General features: G+C 28.9%; 2 protein-coding genes across 6 annotated transcripts; both read right to left on the bottom strand.

Annotated features, from left to right (window-relative positions):
* Nucleotides 1-4,583: 4,583 nt before the first annotated feature.
* Nucleotides 4,584-7,206, bottom strand: LOC107029408 (O-acyltransferase WSD1-like). The gene is made up of 7 exons (XM_015230814.2): nucleotides 6,967-7,206; nucleotides 6,157-6,747; nucleotides 5,996-6,062; nucleotides 5,664-5,746; nucleotides 5,366-5,575; nucleotides 5,123-5,260; nucleotides 4,584-4,980 (listed from the first exon to the last, which is right to left on the bottom strand). Exons 1-7 carry the CDS (start codon nucleotides 7,204-7,206, stop codon nucleotides 4,807-4,809), a joined length of 1,503 nt encoding a protein of 500 aa, XP_015086300.1. The 3' UTR covers nucleotides 4,584-4,806.
* A 6,192-nt stretch (nucleotides 7,207-13,398) lies between these two features.
* Nucleotides 13,399-16,560, bottom strand: LOC107013420 (O-acyltransferase WSD1-like). Of its 5 annotated transcripts, XR_003577940.1 has the most exons (9): nucleotides 16,215-16,560; nucleotides 15,512-16,129; nucleotides 15,360-15,426; nucleotides 15,196-15,275; nucleotides 15,085-15,117; nucleotides 14,962-14,999; nucleotides 14,477-14,530; nucleotides 14,228-14,365; nucleotides 13,399-13,720 (listed from the first exon to the last, which is right to left on the bottom strand). XR_003577940.1 is itself a non-coding variant. In XM_015213346.2 (8 exons), the coding sequence occupies exons 1-8, from the start codon at nucleotides 16,455-16,457 to the stop codon at nucleotides 13,556-13,558; spliced, it is 1,521 nt and encodes a 506-aa protein (XP_015068832.1). In that variant the 5' UTR covers nucleotides 16,458-16,560; the 3' UTR covers nucleotides 13,399-13,555. The 5 variants fall into 5 exon arrangements, 2 of the variants coding, with proteins under 2 accessions (XP_015068832.1, XP_015068821.1); XR_003577941.1 differs by lacking the exon at nucleotides 14,962-14,999 and having other exon boundaries at nucleotides 14,477-14,503; nucleotides 15,062-15,117; XM_015213346.2 differs by having other exon boundaries at nucleotides 14,962-15,117.
* Between the last annotated feature and the right edge of the window lie 739 nt (nucleotides 16,561-17,299).

The raw sequence follows: 17,299 nt of genomic DNA, 5'->3' as shown, positions 1-17,299 counted from the left end.
TTTTACAGTTATAGCAAATGTCAACTTGTTGGCGTACTAATCCCTACAATATAAATTTGTATTTAGCGATTTTGACACAAGTAATTGAAACATAGTTGTTTGGTTTATGGAAATTAAGGGGTAATGAATTCCAATGTATGGCCTGCGCAAGAAGCTTCTTCACTAGGACCCATCATGTTTGAAAGGGCTAGTGTTGTTTTGGAGAGAACTCTTTCCACAAGTTTTGCTGCACCCTAGATTTAGATTATTACGAGAAAGCAAATCAATTACACTTATATCTTGACAACTTTGGGTTTGGGAACTAACACAAACCCAAAGCAATTTCCACGAGCATTCTTCTCAACCATTTCAGCTTTAAATCCTTGTGTAGTTGTGAAAGGTGATTGAGAGTCCTTCAAGAAGAGCGCAGTCGCTATAAACAGCAAAACATCAACCATTGTATTGAACAAAAGTAAGCACAACTTTACGAGGTACTGCCACAAATTCTTTTTCCTATTTTTGTTTGGTGATAAATTTGATTTGTCGTTAGAGGAAGAAAAAAACAGGGAGTTTGGGGAGACAAGTAGGATCTGAAGTTGTCCTAAAAAGAGAGAGTAAGAAGGACAGCTCCATCCCCAATAGAATGATGAATACGAAAAACACAAGTTGCTTCAGCATGAGATGTTTTCATGTGGCATGTTTAATACCACGAGATTAAAGGATATTTTGGTACATTTGACATAATTTTAAGTTGGAACCATAAGATTAAAAAGTCTTCTTTCTTTTCTTAAACTCTGTACCAAGTCAAATTAGATCATCCTTTTTGAAACGAAGGGAGTAATTGATTTCTTCTAATTTTCAATTGATAATACAACTATTCTTATTTTAGATTATTTTTCATTAGATATAGTATACATCAAATTTCTTCTAATAATTTCTTTGTTTTTTCATAAAAAGTTTAGTTTTTTACTACAAATAATATTTTATATTTGTTAAAACTAATAACTTATAACCTATTATTATTAAAAATGAGGCCCTTTAAATTTGAGGGCCTAAATCTCGTGTCTCTTTTTTAACACTGTCGAGCCACCCCTGGTTTTTGTTTGTTAGTTTACCTGCAAACTTGAAAAGCGTGGATGTTTAAGCATCTTGCTTTGTAATTCAGCTTTGATAGAATCAACCTCAATTGGTACTTTAAGACGTAAACATTGTAGTTAGGCTCATGAAACGATCGAGAAGTTGGACTTAGTAATATTGCTTCTTCATCTAAATTAGTAGTATTTGGTATTATTCGGAGAGGTTTCAGAATCATTTTTTTGCCACTAACTAAAAATATAATTAAGTGATTGATATATATCTAGATATATAAAAAACTAGCTTCAATTTCTCTCTCTATATAAAGCCAAAATAGAGAGGAGTATGGTCCTGTGCATGCGCAAATACTTTTGAGTTTACAATTTCAACACGTTAAACCAACTAACTCTGTATAATCGAAATGATAATGGACATTTAATCTAAGATGTGAGATCATATAGTCTTTGTTTTCTTTCAAAATTTTGAACAATTTATTTTATTTGTCCTATTATTAAAAATAAGTAGTCCAAGATACTTTATTTTTATTTTTATTTATTGACTATATTAAAAATATATCTTTTCCTTTATTTGTCACGTTTAACAAATTAAGATACATTTTTTCAAGCTTACTTTTAGCATTAAGTACTTATTATAATTTCTAAATTATTTTTCAAGATCTAAAATTTAATAATATCAATTAATATTAGTTTCTAAATTATTTCTAAATATTCATATTAATCATCATTTCTTATTAAACGTATTAAAATCAAAAATGAACATGGAGAATATTCCTGTTGTTATTTTACAAAAATCAAGATACGATTAAAATGGAGAGAGAATGAATATGATTTTAAAAATAATATTAAATTGATATTTAGGAAAAAATTAATCAAATTATTCTTTTAGAATAATGGTAAATGTTCATAAAATTTGGCTAGAATTCTAAAAAATTTACGATCTTTTTTTTATTTTATAATAAATTGATCTTTTTATTTTTTAATCAACAGCTATTAAAGTTAAAAAAGTAAAAATATTTTAAAAAATAAAACAATTTAGTCCATAGGTAAAATATCATTCTGATAAAATTTTCTGGAAAGAAAAGATTTTTCATTCTTTTGACTAATTTTCAAAGGCAAATTAAATCATATTAATTTGATATTTTAAACAAAAAAAATTAGATATCATAAAACTATATGAAAAGTACAATAAATTATAATTTTTTGCATATTAATATGATGAAAAAATACATCTTAAAATGTTAGTCAAAATTTTTATAATTTGACTTTAAAAATAGAAATTATGACAAATAATACTGAACGGAGGAAATATCTTTAAAAGGCATGAAAAAAACGAAGACGAAAGCAATGAATCGGTTTCGAACTACTTTAATGTGAACGTACTTTTTAGTTTAGTTTTACTTGTTTATTATTTTAAAAATAATTTTTTATATTTATTTATTCGCTTTTAACATATCAAGCTAAAGATATTATTTTCAGTGTTATCCTTAATTTTAATTGTTTATTTCCCAAATAATTTTTCAAGTACATTAAAACTATACACCAACTAATAGTAAAATATATGTTTCAATTATTTATTTTTTAAAAATATAAAATTGATTATGGACAAAGTAAAAATAAGAGGAGGAAGTACTAACTACTACAAACCTTTAATTAATTGTGCAATGCAAGACTGTAATGAAACGGCATCCAAGTTTGTGTACCAGACGTTTGATTTATTTAATTATAAGAGGCTCGTTATGTTTTCCAAAATATTTCAAATTAAACGGTTTGAGAGATCAAATTAGTGGGTATTTTTTATTTTATTAATAGAAAAAGAGAACTAGAATGATTAAATTTTTGGTAAGAAAAAAAAATCGTCAAGATATATTATTATCTTACGTCAAGTTTTTGTTAAATTTAAAGTACTTAATGTTGTCTTAACAAAATATTTATTTTGGATAATTTAAGTACTAATTACCCGAATATTTTAGAAAAAAAATATCATGTTTTAAGTCTTCAATTCTGTGGAAGGATAACAACAAAATGAACTTATGGAGACCTGTTTATGTTCATCAGTATTAGTTATAACATCTCCTCTTAATTGTATATGTTGTAAGCAATAGTAATGTCATAATATGAAATTTTCCTTTATGCAATATGCACCACCTGCTCATTTAAAATGATAATTTTGCCAAAATTTCCTCATATATATAATTGAATGTTTTTTAATTTTTGAATCATCCACGACGCTTGTAATCTTCTTACAAGAGATTTTTATCTTACATACGAGAGTTTTTTATTTTTAAATTTGAAAAACATATTTTTTAAAAAAAATTTATTAATAAGTAGCGAATTGATTTTAATTTCGAGTAAAAATTGAAGGGGTAGAGGAATGACAATGACAATTTCAATCTCAGTTCACTTTTAATTGTCATAGTTTTCTTTTTTAGAGCCAAACGATAATAGTTTTGACTAATATTTTACTATATATTTTCTTATCATATTGATATGCAAAAAAATAAAATTTATAGTACTTTTCGTGTAGTTTATGAATACCTAATTTTTTTATTTAAAATATCAAATTAATATAATCTAATTTAACTTTAAAAATTAATTTAATTAAACTTTTAAAAAATATAATGTACCATGACGATTAAAAGTGGACACAGCGGGCGTATTACTAATTTCAAGTTTTTGCTTCCTATTTTTCAGCCTTCCTTTTACTAATTTGTTGGTTTCATGCTCGATAAGCACTAGTAAGTTTTTCTCCATTATTTTTGCAACTTACAAAATATTGAGTTTTTTAGAAATTGAAACTTTTGATTATCCAGATTGAAATTAATGTCTTTTTTTGTGAAATTGCTTAACCTAGGAAATTACTTCTTCTTTTNTTTTTCTCCATTATTTTTGCAACTTACAAAATATTGAGTTTTTTAGAAATTGAAACTTTTGATAATCCAGATTGAAATTAATGTCTTTTTTTGTGAAATTGCTTAACCTAGGAAATTACTTCTTCTTCTTTAGTTGAATATTTTTATATGTATAAGATATTAATATGATATAATTGATACTATGTCTTTTGATAAGTCAAAGTCATAATTAATTAACAGTATTAGTATATGTAAGTCAAAATTGAATAAATTATGATTGTCAATTTATTATAATGCAAAATACCTTAACCAAAGTTTAAAATAATGGACCAGATCAAATTAATTTGATATGATGATCACATACTATTTTTAAAAATCAAACAACGTATCACATCCACCTCTAGTATTAATTATATATGACTCAAATGTTGCAATAGTATTCATTGAGCGAAGAGTACAAAAACACACTTAAAATATTATGATATTTTAAATTGATGCAGGGATTTGATTAGCCTTTACAAAAGAAGAAAGTAAAGAAAAGCGATTGAGTGTACTAATAGCTTGGTCTATTATATTTGGTGTTGAGGTGTATTTTAATAAACATTTTATTGATATAGTTTAAGATAAGATCAGTCTCACATACCCTAATAATTCAAGTATGAAAACTGAAAAATCCAAATATTTCACATCCACTCTTATTAGGAAGTGTATTATTGTTGAGAATATATAATTAACATAGGTTACACAAGGATAACAATTCTACTGCATGAAAATGTTACAACAATGATATTACATAATCTAAATACTAGTACAACATTTAGAGCATAAATATCAGGACCACGTTTATCAAGTTTTGGTTGAACTTTCAACTTCAACGTAATGAGCTAGTCAAGTTTGGTTGCCAATTTTGTGTGATGAGCATGAGCAGCCTCTTTAATAAGCATGAATGACTTGATGAAATCATCACCAAACTGGTTCAGATCTGGAATTATTCCTTCATCAACTGCTATAGTAAATGTCAACTTGTTCACATAGCTACACACGTGAACCATTATCCCCTACAAATTAAATATATGACTGATTTTGAGTACGTATATATATATATATGTGTGTGTTTACTAATTCTCTTTCGAGTATATAATACCCTAATGTAATTGAACCATAGTTGTTTGAATATTTGATGGAATTTAAGAAACATACAGTGGGATAGCCAGAGCATGTTGGGGCAATGAATTCCAGTGGATGGCCTGCGCAAGAAATTTGTTCACGCGGACCAATTACGTTTGAAAGGGCTAACGTTGTTTGGGAGGTAACTCTTTGAGTAAGTTTTGCTGCACCCTACAATACAATGCCAAGACAAAACAAAACAAATTACACTTAGATATCTATCTATCTTGATAACTTTAAGGCGAACTGATTAAAGAGAATTAAGAATTTGATTACCTTAAAGCCAAACAAGTTGAGGAAAAGTTGTGAAGCATAAAAGGAGAATTGAGACCCAAGGGAATGCTTCTTTCGATCCATTAATGTCTTAGCTTTGGCAACATAATCAAGAGGATTATCTAATTGGCCTATACTTAACGGAACTAACACAAACCCAAAGCAATTTCCTTGTATCACTGCAACATTCTTCTCAATCATTTCATCTATAGCCTGCCATATGAAACCGCCTAAACAATCTTGGAAGACTTTCATTTTTAATATTCATGTGGATATGAAGAACTGATTAAGAAACACTCACTTGGACCCCTAAAGCTGGTCTCAAATTCACTATGACATTGGCTCTGCATCTCATTCCTTCTACAGAAAACTTCCCTGCCTTGCCTGGAGAAACAAATTATACAAGAAAAAAAAAACGTTTAAGACCACAAGATGTAATAATATTTTGAACTTTCTTAAATTATGTATCAAGTCAAAGGATTTATAGGTCTTAATTTACTCTGTTTCTTCACTTAATTTTTTTCAGCGAATAAATAGCAAAATAATATGTTTGTATTTAGTTTGGCGAACTCCTGAAAATCGTTGTACGTTGAAGTATATATATATATTAGCTAATTGAGGAGATTAAATTACCGTGTGTTCGATGGAAATAACGAGACAATGCTGCTTGAATTATGCCGAGTACAACGTCATTAACCTTCTATAATTCACAAGAGAGTGAGAAGAAGAAAAAACGAGGTTAGATCACAGACAAATTAAAATCCATGAAAAGTTTATAGTTATATGCTTCTTACAGCGTTTGTGACATCCTTTATAAATTTGATGTCATCCAAGCTAACGCTCCGATAGATATATCTCTGACGAGCAGACGCATTAAACGCTTGTGTAGTTGTGAAAGGTGTTTGAGAGTCCTTCAAGAAGAGCGCAGTCGCTATAAACAGCAAAACATCAACCATTGTATTGAACAAAAGTAAGCACAACTTTACGAGGTACAGCCACAAATTCTTTTTCCTATTTTTGTTTGGTGAAGAATTTGATTTGTCGTTAGAGGAAGAAAAAACAGGGAGTTTGGGGAGACAAGTAGGATCCGAAGTTGTCCGAAAACAAGAGAGTAAGAAGGACATGAGGGCAGCTCCATCTCCAATAGAATGATGAATACGAAAAACACAAGTTGCCTCAGCATGAGACGTTTTCACGTTAAGAATGTGAAAATCCCATAGAGGTTTCGACATGTCAACATTTGTTGTACTTAGGTTTGACATATAATTTTCAACCAATTCGTCATTGTCCATATTATTATTATCAGCAAACTTGGGAACTATGACATGATCATCTATGTTCACTCTCGTCGGAACCCATCTCATATTTCCACTCTCATCCATAACCTGTTTGAAAATAGTTCAAATCATTAGCTAGTACATACTCCAAACTTCTTCACATAAATTAAGACGGAAGAAATTATCAAAATTTTGTTAACGTTAGACACTGGTGGGACTATACTAATTAGTTTGATACAAAACTAATTTTGTTAATTATAGAAGATTATGTATGACATGTACAGACTTTTATATTTAATCATACATAATCTTCTATAATTAGTTTACCTGCAAACTTGAAAAGCGTGGGTGTTTAAGCATTTTGCTTTGTAGTTCAGCTTTGATGGAATCAATGTTAATTGTTACTTTCCAGCCCATAACGGCTAAGACGTAAACATTGTAGGATGGTTCATGAAACATTCGAGAAGATGGACTTAATAACATTGCTGCTTCTTTTTCTCCATTTAAATTACTAGTATTTGATATTATTCGAAGAGGTTTCACACTCATTTTTCTTTTACCCTCCATTATAGTGATGATATCTCAATGTATAGGTTGCTGATTAGAGTCTAGCTCCAACGTTAGTATTTATAGCTCCATTATGTGCCCACAAAGATTTTTCTCTTTGACTAGATACATTTATTCATTAAATGAACGCTCTCATTAAAACCACAGCTACCTGCCTTGAGAATTTAGTTTTAGATGTATATAATTTGGATTAGTTAACATTTTGAAATAGCAAATCAAAATAATTGTGTTCCGTGTACTTTTCAATCTACAAATCAGATCAATAAAAGTGGCAATGGAGGTACTCAAAAGCACTAGATTGTCATTAAATGGTGTAATTGTAGTAAAGGATTGTCAATAAGGGGTTTCAATTGAGGCTAGTAGGAGTCGAAAACCCACAACCTCGAAGAAGTTTTCTTACGTCTTAGCCACTTAACTAAATTTTTAACTTGTGTCAAAAAATATATATAAAATTTATATAATTTTCTGACGAAGGGACACCCCTCCGCTTAGAGTGGGTTTGCCCCTACTGAAAAGTTTTTACTATTTTTTAGTGTTTGATTGGTCGAAAAAATGAAAAAAATATTATTTTTAGGAAAACAAAAAAAAAGACTTTTCTAATGAATGTAAGGAAAACAAGTCGCATTGTTTTCTGCCCACCCCAACCCCATTTAGTGATAGTCTGATAGAGATAAGACTTTCGACTAAGGGTGTCAATATATATATGGTGTATACATATGGAGGAGTGTCGATCGACACCTCACAAGTATATAAGGCTCCGCCACTGTCCCAAACCCCACTCACCACGCAAACCACCAACTCAATCCACTAAAATGAGATCAGTTTCAAATTATACAATAAAGTAATTAAGAAGTATACACTATACAATATAGCTTGTCATAGTAGCTACAGTGACTATACAATATAGTTTAGCAATATATGAGTCATATATTAAGTACTAACTATACATTACATATGATACACTAACTATACACCATGAATTTATGATACACTCAAAAAGTATATACGGACTGTACACGAAGTACACTTAGATAAACTCAAAAGCACCTCTAATTAGTTCCAATTTTAAATATGAAATCCTTTTGATATTTTAAATTTTTTAATATATAATCTGTTTAAAATAATTCACATTTAAGTCAAGTCGATTTTATTAGGAAAAAAAGAAAAGATGAAGAAAGCAAGAAGGAAGAAGAAACGCAGATCGCCATTTTTTAAAAAGAAAATAGAGCTAAGAGGCTATTTTGAGTAAATTAGATAAATTTGTCTAAATATAGTAAATAAATCTAATGAGCTGATATTTTGTCTAATCTATGCGCTAAAATAGATAATGAAATCACATAAAATAAATATTTTTGAGTAAAAGGTCATAATGATAATCATCATCATTTAAAAATACTTAATCATGTCAAAACAAGTACAGTTAATAAATATTAGTTAAATAACTAAACGTTAAAGAAAAATTAAATTAAGTTATGTACTTTTACCTTTGCAGATGCAAAATTAACAAATAGATATCTAAATATTATTCAGTTTTTGATGTTGTAAATTAATCTTTTTTGTTAGCATTAGTATTGAGTTGAGGTTTATTTGAGTTAATAACATGCACCTATGAGCTATAAAACTTTTTGAGCAAGTCAAAATTGTTAGGCCAAACTTGAAATAATATACGAATTAAAATAAAAAATTATGAAAGTTTTTTTATAGAAACACTTGTAAAAAATTATATAAATATAATGTCAAATTAATTTAATTCAGTTTTTCGTTAGTTAAAATCAAACCACCTCTTCAAACATCAAAATCACACAAATCAATTTATTTTCTTGATTTGTTTTGAATTATCAATTTGATGCGATTTGTGGATTTTTTTAGATATACCCTGATATTGGGGAAGTTAATGATTTTGATGGGACCTTATACATATGATACAGAAGGTAGAGAAATGTCAAAATTGGAAAAATAGTGGTAGGTGTCAATTGAGCTATTCATTATATGAATTTAATAATTGTTGAAAACATTTTGCACGTGTCATGTAAAGAAATATTCCTAGTTAAATCCTCTGAATTCTGTAGCACAAATGAAATTAAATAAATGAGTTTTCGGGTTATTCGGTGTGGATATAAAAATTTTGATTTGGATTTTTTAATTTTTGAATTGAAAGGAATTGCAATTCAAATAAGTTCGAAATTAATTGGATTTTAAGTTTGATTTAGATTAATTGATTTGAATAGATCGAATTTTTTATTTTTACTTTAGAGTTTTTAAGGTAGGTCATAACAATTAATAAGTTCAATTCACCTAATAGTTTACTTTTTTAAATATGCAATTTTCTATCATATCGATCATCTTAACATTTATGATGTACAATTTTTTATTAGATTTAACTATGATGGCTGGATAAATCGTAAGATAATAATCTATTGGACATCATAAAATTAAACTTATTAGTAGTGGACACATTTAATATGCATGAGACTCAATATTATATGTATAAAAATTTCCAAAAACTTATAAAAATGAAATCTTAAGTCCAAGCTAGCCATAATCCCAAAATTCAAACCAAATAATTAACAAGTTCGAATTTTATTTTCACTTCTGGATTGACCCAATGTCCAACCCTAGCTACTCCTATGTCTCTCAATGTATTAAGTTATCACTTTAAATAGATGTATTGTGACATATATTTTAATGACGTCTTGATTCAGTTAAAGAAAAAAACTCTCTTTCTCTTCATTGTTATATTTGCTTTCAATCTAATGATATACTACACTAATNCCCCTAGCTACTCCTATGTCTCTCAATGTATTAAGTTATCACTTTAAATAGATGTATTGTGACGTATATTTTAATGACGTCTTGATTCAGTTAAAAAAAAAAACTCTCTTTCTCTTCATTGTTATATTTGCTTTCAATCTAATGATATACTACACTAATTTTTTTTAGATTCTTAGTCTAAATAAACCTAATCTTATTATATGGACTTATTGGAACTTATAGTATTTTCGTACAATTTTTGAATTATTTAAATATCGAATTAATATAATCTACTTTAATTTTAAAAAAATAGTTAACTTAACTTTTGAAAAACGTAATATAACAAAGAAAAGTGGAAGAATGAAGTGTTATCAAATCTATTATGTAATGCATATATGTATTTGGATTATGAACTTTTAGGGATTCAAATTAAATTTCAAAAGAGCAGCTTATACGATGCTGAATTAACGCCAATTGATACAATTGTGTTCAATTTTGTATGTTCAAATTCTATATTTTATTTTTAGAACATATGTTGCAAAATAAGAGATAACAATTCTAAGTTTTTATTATATTGCTGAATAAAATAGTAGTTCAACTGTTGTTTAAGGCTTTGGTTAGTAAATTAATCTAGTCCATTGAATATACAAGTAGACACGTGTAGTAAATTTAAAGGCCTATTGGAGGCATCGGAGGAGATCTCCACTGGATCGGATCCAAATCCGACAATATAGTACTGTACCATCTTCGTCTCACTTTTAATTTTCAATTTTTACTATATATTTTTTCACCATATTAATATGTAAAAAATATAATTTATAATATTTTTTATATAATTTTTGAATATCTATTTTTTTTAAATTACCAAATTAATATAATTTTATTTAATTTTAAAAATTGATCAAATTGATTTTAAAAAAATGCAACATAACCAAATATATATATGAACGAGAGAGTATTAACTTTGACTAACATTTTATGATATATTTTTTTATCAAATTGATATGAAAAAAATTGAATTTTTTTTTAAATATCTAAATTCTTTTATTGAAAATAATAAATTAATATAATTTAATTTAACTGTAAAAATTAATCAAATTTATTTTCAAAAAGTATAACATAATAATTAAAATTGACATATCAAAAAGTTGGTAGTTGGCGCAATTTAATCTATGTGGTAAGGTTCATATCAACCTCCTTCCACTTCAAGGCGGCTTTTAAAAAGGTAAAGTAGAAAAACATAAACAAAAAACGTGCACTAAATAATAAGTATACAGAAATTGTATCAAATTAAGTGAAACGATATTTTGCATTAATTATGCAGATTATGTATACCACATAAACAAGATATGTCACATCTCCAATTAATGTAGATTAGCTCCTAAATTTTGATTGGTTTTCGTTCAAATAAACATTAAAGTGAAGCTAAAAGACTAGTAAAAGTAATTACAAACACCTTTAATTTGTGCAAGTTTGTGATGAGAGGAGTCCAAATTTGCTTGCATTATCTGCTAGAGATAAAATTAAGTTAGATAATTGGAATAATCATTAGCATCATGTGATCAAACTTTTTGTGAAAAAAAATGAAGCCTATTCGAAGTAGCCAATAATCTTTTCCATCTTATTAGAAAATTCAAAATTGATTTAGGAAGTTTAAATAGAGAAGAACGTTTGAAACATGTTTTCTAAACTAAGTTATAGATTTAGGTGTTTTTGCTTGCTTCTTATTGAATCTGATATTTCTATTGTTTGAATCTGCCTAAGTTTTGAATAAATATTTATAATTTGTGTAAAAATCTTTTTTTTACTATGAACAAGAAATCGTGAACAAGCAACAAATGTTTATAGTTTGTGTAAAAATCAATATTCCTAATATCTAGTTTATCTCTAAATATCCAACTAAATTTATTGTCTTCTTAATTAGTTTCAAGGAACTAGTTTAATTTTTTCTTCCACAGCAAGACTAAATTTTTATATGGATATAACGATAAATACTCTTAAATAAAACATAAAATAAAGATTTTCGCTATAAAATTGAAGTAAGTAGATTTTCATAGAGAATGAATTAATGTTCTCTTATAGATACATTAAACAAGCTCTCATTTAAAGAATAAAAAAAATATTATTAATAAATAAAAATGTGACATGACACTCTAGTAGGAGAGAGATATTATATTTTTTTGTGTCAAATTATATTTTGTGGAAAAAGACAAAATTGGGTGATATTATGGTTCTAAAACAAAATAAATAATATTCCTTAATTTCCCAAACATAAATAACTATCTAGGAAAATTACTCCAATTACAAACTACACACAAAGACTCATTATCTTCAAAGTAGATATTTGATTTATTTATATAAAATTTACGGGGATAACAAGTTGACCATCAACCTTTATATAATACTGAATTAACAAAAAGAACATCATTCACTTTATAATTATTCTCTATGAGTTAATTTTCATATTTTGAAAACGGTCAATATTGTAACATTATTTGCATTTTTAAATATATTACACTCTGTATTGCAAACTATTATGCAGATCATTTTTATCACCAAACTCACTTAAGAGTAAAAAGGCATATGCACATGGAGCGGAAGGAGTTCATAATTAATTGTGTAATTTTCTTGTCCACTGTCATATCAATAGTTAATCTCTATTCGAAATAAAACTCTCATAGATATTTATTTTCTTTATAAAAAAAAATAATTACAAGGTTGGTCCACGGGTTAACCCACTGTCCGCTTAGGACTGGATTGGACTAGCACTTTAGAGGCCCTTTTAGACGTAGAATAGATCTGGGCTAGACTATTGTAATCTCCAGCCCGCTGGGCTATAGATTGGCCCAGCCCAATTTAAAAGAATCTAAAATCCTACCTGGATTAGTTTCCATTTTGCGAAAATTACAAAAATATAATTTTTTAGTTTACTTATTACCATTATTCCCTATTAGTTTTTCAAATCTCCAAAATTCCTCACTTTCCTCTTAAGTCAAACATCGGTGATACAAAAATTTGCACTAAAAATCAGACTTCATTAATGTATCTTGCATAACAAAATACATTAAATTAGTGCATTACGTATAAAAATGTTGACCATCAATGTATCAAATTAGTGTATCATCTATTTTCCGTCTATGTAACCTTTAATTAATAATGTATTCAACCCTCTTGGTTGTATTATTGTATTCCTTTTTTTAAATTTTTGAGGGATTATTGTAATTATAAATTTATAATGGAGAAATTGTAATTTTGCCTTAAAAGTATGTGATTTTTTAATTTGCCCACTTCTTTTAGTTGAAAACATAAGCACTTTTTTTTATTTATTCAAACATTCTAAAAGTATTTAAGAGTTATTTTAGCTTTAAAATACTTAAATAAATCAATTCAAACATGCTCTAAAGGATAAACTCAAATGTTTGGAGTTGTTTTTACTTTTGAGGAAGTGATGTTATTATTGACTATAAAATTGGTAGAAACACAAGCATAATAATTCTACATTTCTACTTCATTAAAATGTAAAGACAATGTATACTATAAGTAAAAAATTTTAGCAAATAATTAGATATCATAAGTGTACTCGTCAAAGTGTAATGAGCTAATGAAGTTTGGTTCTAAATTTTGAACGAGCAGCCTCGTTGATGCTTATAAATGAATCGACAAAATCATCGCCAAGCTGGTTAGGATCTGAAATCATTCCTTCATCAACTGTTATCGCAAATGTTAACTTCTTCGCATAGCTACACGCATGAACCATTAGCCCCTACAATATAATATAGTAATTAAATTTCGACCTAAGTAGTTTATTTTTCTTTCAAAAAAAATGTGAACAGTATGAAAATACTACTACTTTGTTGATGGAAGAAATGTTATGATCGAATTCACACACACTTGATGAATGAGGAACACAAGAACTTTGAAGAGAAAGAGATGAGAGAAAGAGAGAAACCAATATTCCGTGGTAACACCACGTGAGTAAACTTCCACGGCTATGGGNTTCTTTCAAAAAAAATGTGAACAGTATGAAAATACTACTACTTTGTTGATGGAAGAAATGTTAGGATCCAATTCACACACACTTGATGAATGAGGAACACAAGAACTTTGAAGAGAAAGAGATGAGAGAAAGAGAGAAACCAATATTCCGTGGTAACACCACGTGAGTAAACTTCCACGGCTATGGGGTATATGTATTAATTATTCAGAGTATTTTAGGTTACAGAAAATAAATGGACAGTACATCAAATACTAATCAGGCTCCACAACTTACAGTGGGCTGGCCATAGCATGTAGGGGCAAGGAATGCCAACGGATGGCCTGACCAAGAAACTTCTTCAAGTGGACCAGCTACGTTTGAAAAAGCTAGTGTTGTTTGAGATGGAACTCTTTTAGCAAGTTTTGCTGCACCCTAGGTGTCATGCCGATGTAAATTTAAACATAACAAAAAAATATGTTACATTTCGATTTGATCCAATGACAGGTAAGGTGTAAAAGAGGGGGGAAATAAAATTTGGAGTACCTTAAAGCCAAACAAGTTACGGAAAAGCTGCAAAATGTAAAAGGTGCATTGAGCCTCAAGGATGTTTTAACCAAACTAAGCCATTATATAAAGTCATTCACCAAAATAATATATTTTTCTAAAATTTTACAAAACTAGTATAAACGTATTCCACAGTAACGTTTTAGGATATATTTTATTTTTTAAAAGTTGATGGCGTCAGATTGATATACGTTACTCACAGTAACATTTTACTCCTAAAACGTTACTCATAGTAACGTTTTAGGAGTAAAACGTTACTGAAAATAACGTTTTAGGAGTAAAACGTTACTTACAGTAACGTATATCAACCTAATGCTGTTAGTTTTTAAAAAATAAAATATACCCTAAAACGTTACCGTGAAATACGTTTATACTAGTTTTGTAAAATTTTAGAAAAATGTATTACTTTGGTAAATTGTTTTATATAATGGCTTAGTTTGGTTAAAAATCCGCTCCGTTANAGCCTCAAGAGAACGCTTTTTCCGATCCATTGATATCTTAGCTTTGTGAACATAATCAAGAGGATTTTGTAATTGAGCTATATCTAAAGGAATTAGCACAAACCCAAAGCAATTTCCTTGTATTACCATCGCATTCTTCTCAATCATTTCTGCTACGGCCTGCCAACAACTCATCATAATCAATTGCGCCATTAGACGTACACATACAGCAACACACGATGAAGAAATTATACTTACTTGAACTCCCAAAGCTGGTCTCAGATTCACTAGAACAGTGGCTCTGCATCTCATTTGTTCTTTCATCTTGCCTTCAACATCTACTTAACAACAAGTAAATAATTCCCAAAATTGAATTTTAACCCCCCCCCCCCAATTAATTTAGACAAAAATAATTTAATTACCGTATTTTCGGTGGATATAACGAGACAAAGCCGCTTGTGTGATTCCCAAAATAACATCGTTAATAGTCTAAATATGAAGCTTGTGTTATTAGATATAAGTAACAATTAAAGGCCAAAACAGTGAAACTACGTTCAAATTAATGTGTACTTACAGCGTTTGTGGCATTTTTTATAAATTTAATATCGTCCAAACTAACAGTCCGATAAACAAATCTTTGGCGAGTAGAGTGCTTGTTGTTAAATCCTTTTGCAACTGTAAAAGGTGATTGGGAATCCTTCAAGAATAGAGCAGTCGCGCCAAAAAGCAAAACATCAACAACTGTATTGAACAAAAGCCTGATGAACAGCCACAACTTTACCATGTACTGCCATATCAAGGACCTAATATTTGTTTTATTATTGCTATTTGATTTCTTCTCCTTCGAATAAGAAACTGGAAGTGTAGGCAAAGAAGTAGGATCCGATGTTTTTCTAGAACAAGAGAGTAAGAGGGACATAAGGGCAATTCCATCTCCAAGAGAATGGTGAAAACGGAAAACAGAAGTTGCCTCAGCATAGGATGTTTTCACGTTAAGTATGTGATAATCCCATAGAGGTTTCGATATGTCAATATTTGTCGTGCTTAGGTTTGATATATACTGTTCGATCAACTTATCTGTGTCCATATTATTATTATTATTATTATTAACATCCAGCTGGGGTACTATGACATGATCATCGACATTCACTATTGTCGGAATCCATCTCATTTCTCCACTCTCATCCATAACCTGTACGCAATATATTTGCAATAAGCTATACTAATTTTTAGTATAATGGACAAGTAAAAATAAAACGAACTGGAATAGTAATTACCTGCAAACTGGAGAAGCGTGGGTGTTTAAGCAACTTGCTTAGTAACTGGGCTTTGAGGGTGTCAATATCAAGTGGTATTTTCCAACCCATGATTGCTACAATATGAATATTGAAATCAGGTTCATGGAACATTCGAGAACCTGGACTCAATAATATTGCTTCTGCTTCTTCTTCATCATCATCATCAAATTTCTTTGATGTTCGTATAGGCTTGAGAACCATTTTCTTTCCACCACACTCCATATTAATGGAACTATACAATTTAGACTATACCGCTCAAAATATTTAAAGAAGAAAGGAAGCTTAGGTTAGCTTTAATTGGGTGGACTAAGAGTAGTGACATTTCAACTGTAAACTAAAGAGAAGCTTTTATTAAATCCATAAATTATTGGCACAACTACTTGATAATGATCGATCCAAGTAATTCCTTGAGTTGAAGTCATGATTGAGTATGGCGCTTGTCAACCTGATAAACTTGATTAAGAAATGATATTACGTGGCCTTACCATCCGCTATAATTTTAGCATGATGATATGTGTTTTATCACGCAAACTTAAATAAAATAATTACTATATCTTAAATGCTAGGGACTAGAACAATCAAGTTTAAATGCTAGGGACTAGAACAATCAAGTGACAGTCATCAGGTGACGCGCGAATTTTAAGTTCACAAATTTTGAATTAAAAGAAAAATAGCTCGAACTTTATTAAATCAATTTTAATATATAAAAACAATGTTTAAGCTAAAGTTATTAGAATAAATAGATCACTTGTAAATCTATACTAATCAGTGTTACCATTGGGATTCAATGCAAAAAGCGGAATAGGGATGTGAATTTGTTCCCTACATGTTAAATTCTCTGAAAACATACATAGTAAAATGAAATAATAATTTAGCACGACGCATTTAAAGGTCGGCATGTTGATTGATGTTATTATTTGAAGTTCAATGGCTATCCTTGTACCATTTGTTAGTATCTAAAAGAGAAATAGTTGAGACAGTTGGGAAAAAGTGTTTGTCACTTTTTTTTTCTGAGAAGAGACAAAAGGTTCCAAACGAACAAATGCATACCACATTATTGCAAA

The sequence above is a fragment of the Solanum pennellii genome, chromosome 1, assembly GCF_001406875.1.
Source record: "Solanum pennellii chromosome 1, SPENNV200".
Taxonomy (NCBI): Eukaryota; Viridiplantae; Streptophyta; class Magnoliopsida; order Solanales; family Solanaceae; genus Solanum; species Solanum pennellii.
The sequence above is the reverse complement of the archived record's forward strand: the minus strand, read 5'-3'. Positions and strand labels throughout refer to the sequence as shown.

Excerpts from the sequence above, each read along its gene's own strand:
- LOC107029408 (XM_015230814.2), bottom strand. The coding sequence starts at position 7,206 with ATGGAGGGTAAAAGAAAAATGAGTGTGAAACCTCTTCGAATAATATCA. Across the intron at positions 6,063-6,156 it reads TAAAGGATGTCACAAACGCT|AAGGTTAATGACGTTGTACT; the intron begins GTAAGAAGCATA and ends TGTGAATTATAG. Across the intron at positions 5,576-5,663 it reads GACCAGCTTTAGGGGTCCAA|GCTATAGATGAAATGATTGA; the intron begins GTGAGTGTTTCT and ends TTCATATGGCAG.
- LOC107013420 (XM_015213346.2), bottom strand. The coding sequence starts at position 16,457 with ATGGAGTGTGGTGGAAAGAAAATGGTTCTCAAGCCTATACGAACATCA. Across the intron at positions 14,366-14,476 it reads GTAACTTGTTTGGCTTTAAG|GGTGCAGCAAAACTTGCTAA; the intron begins GTACTCCAAATT and ends CATGACACCTAG. Across the intron at positions 13,721-14,227 it reads CATGCTATGGCCAGCCCACT|GGGCTAATGGTTCATGCGTG; the intron begins GTAAGTTGTGGA and ends ATTATATTGTAG.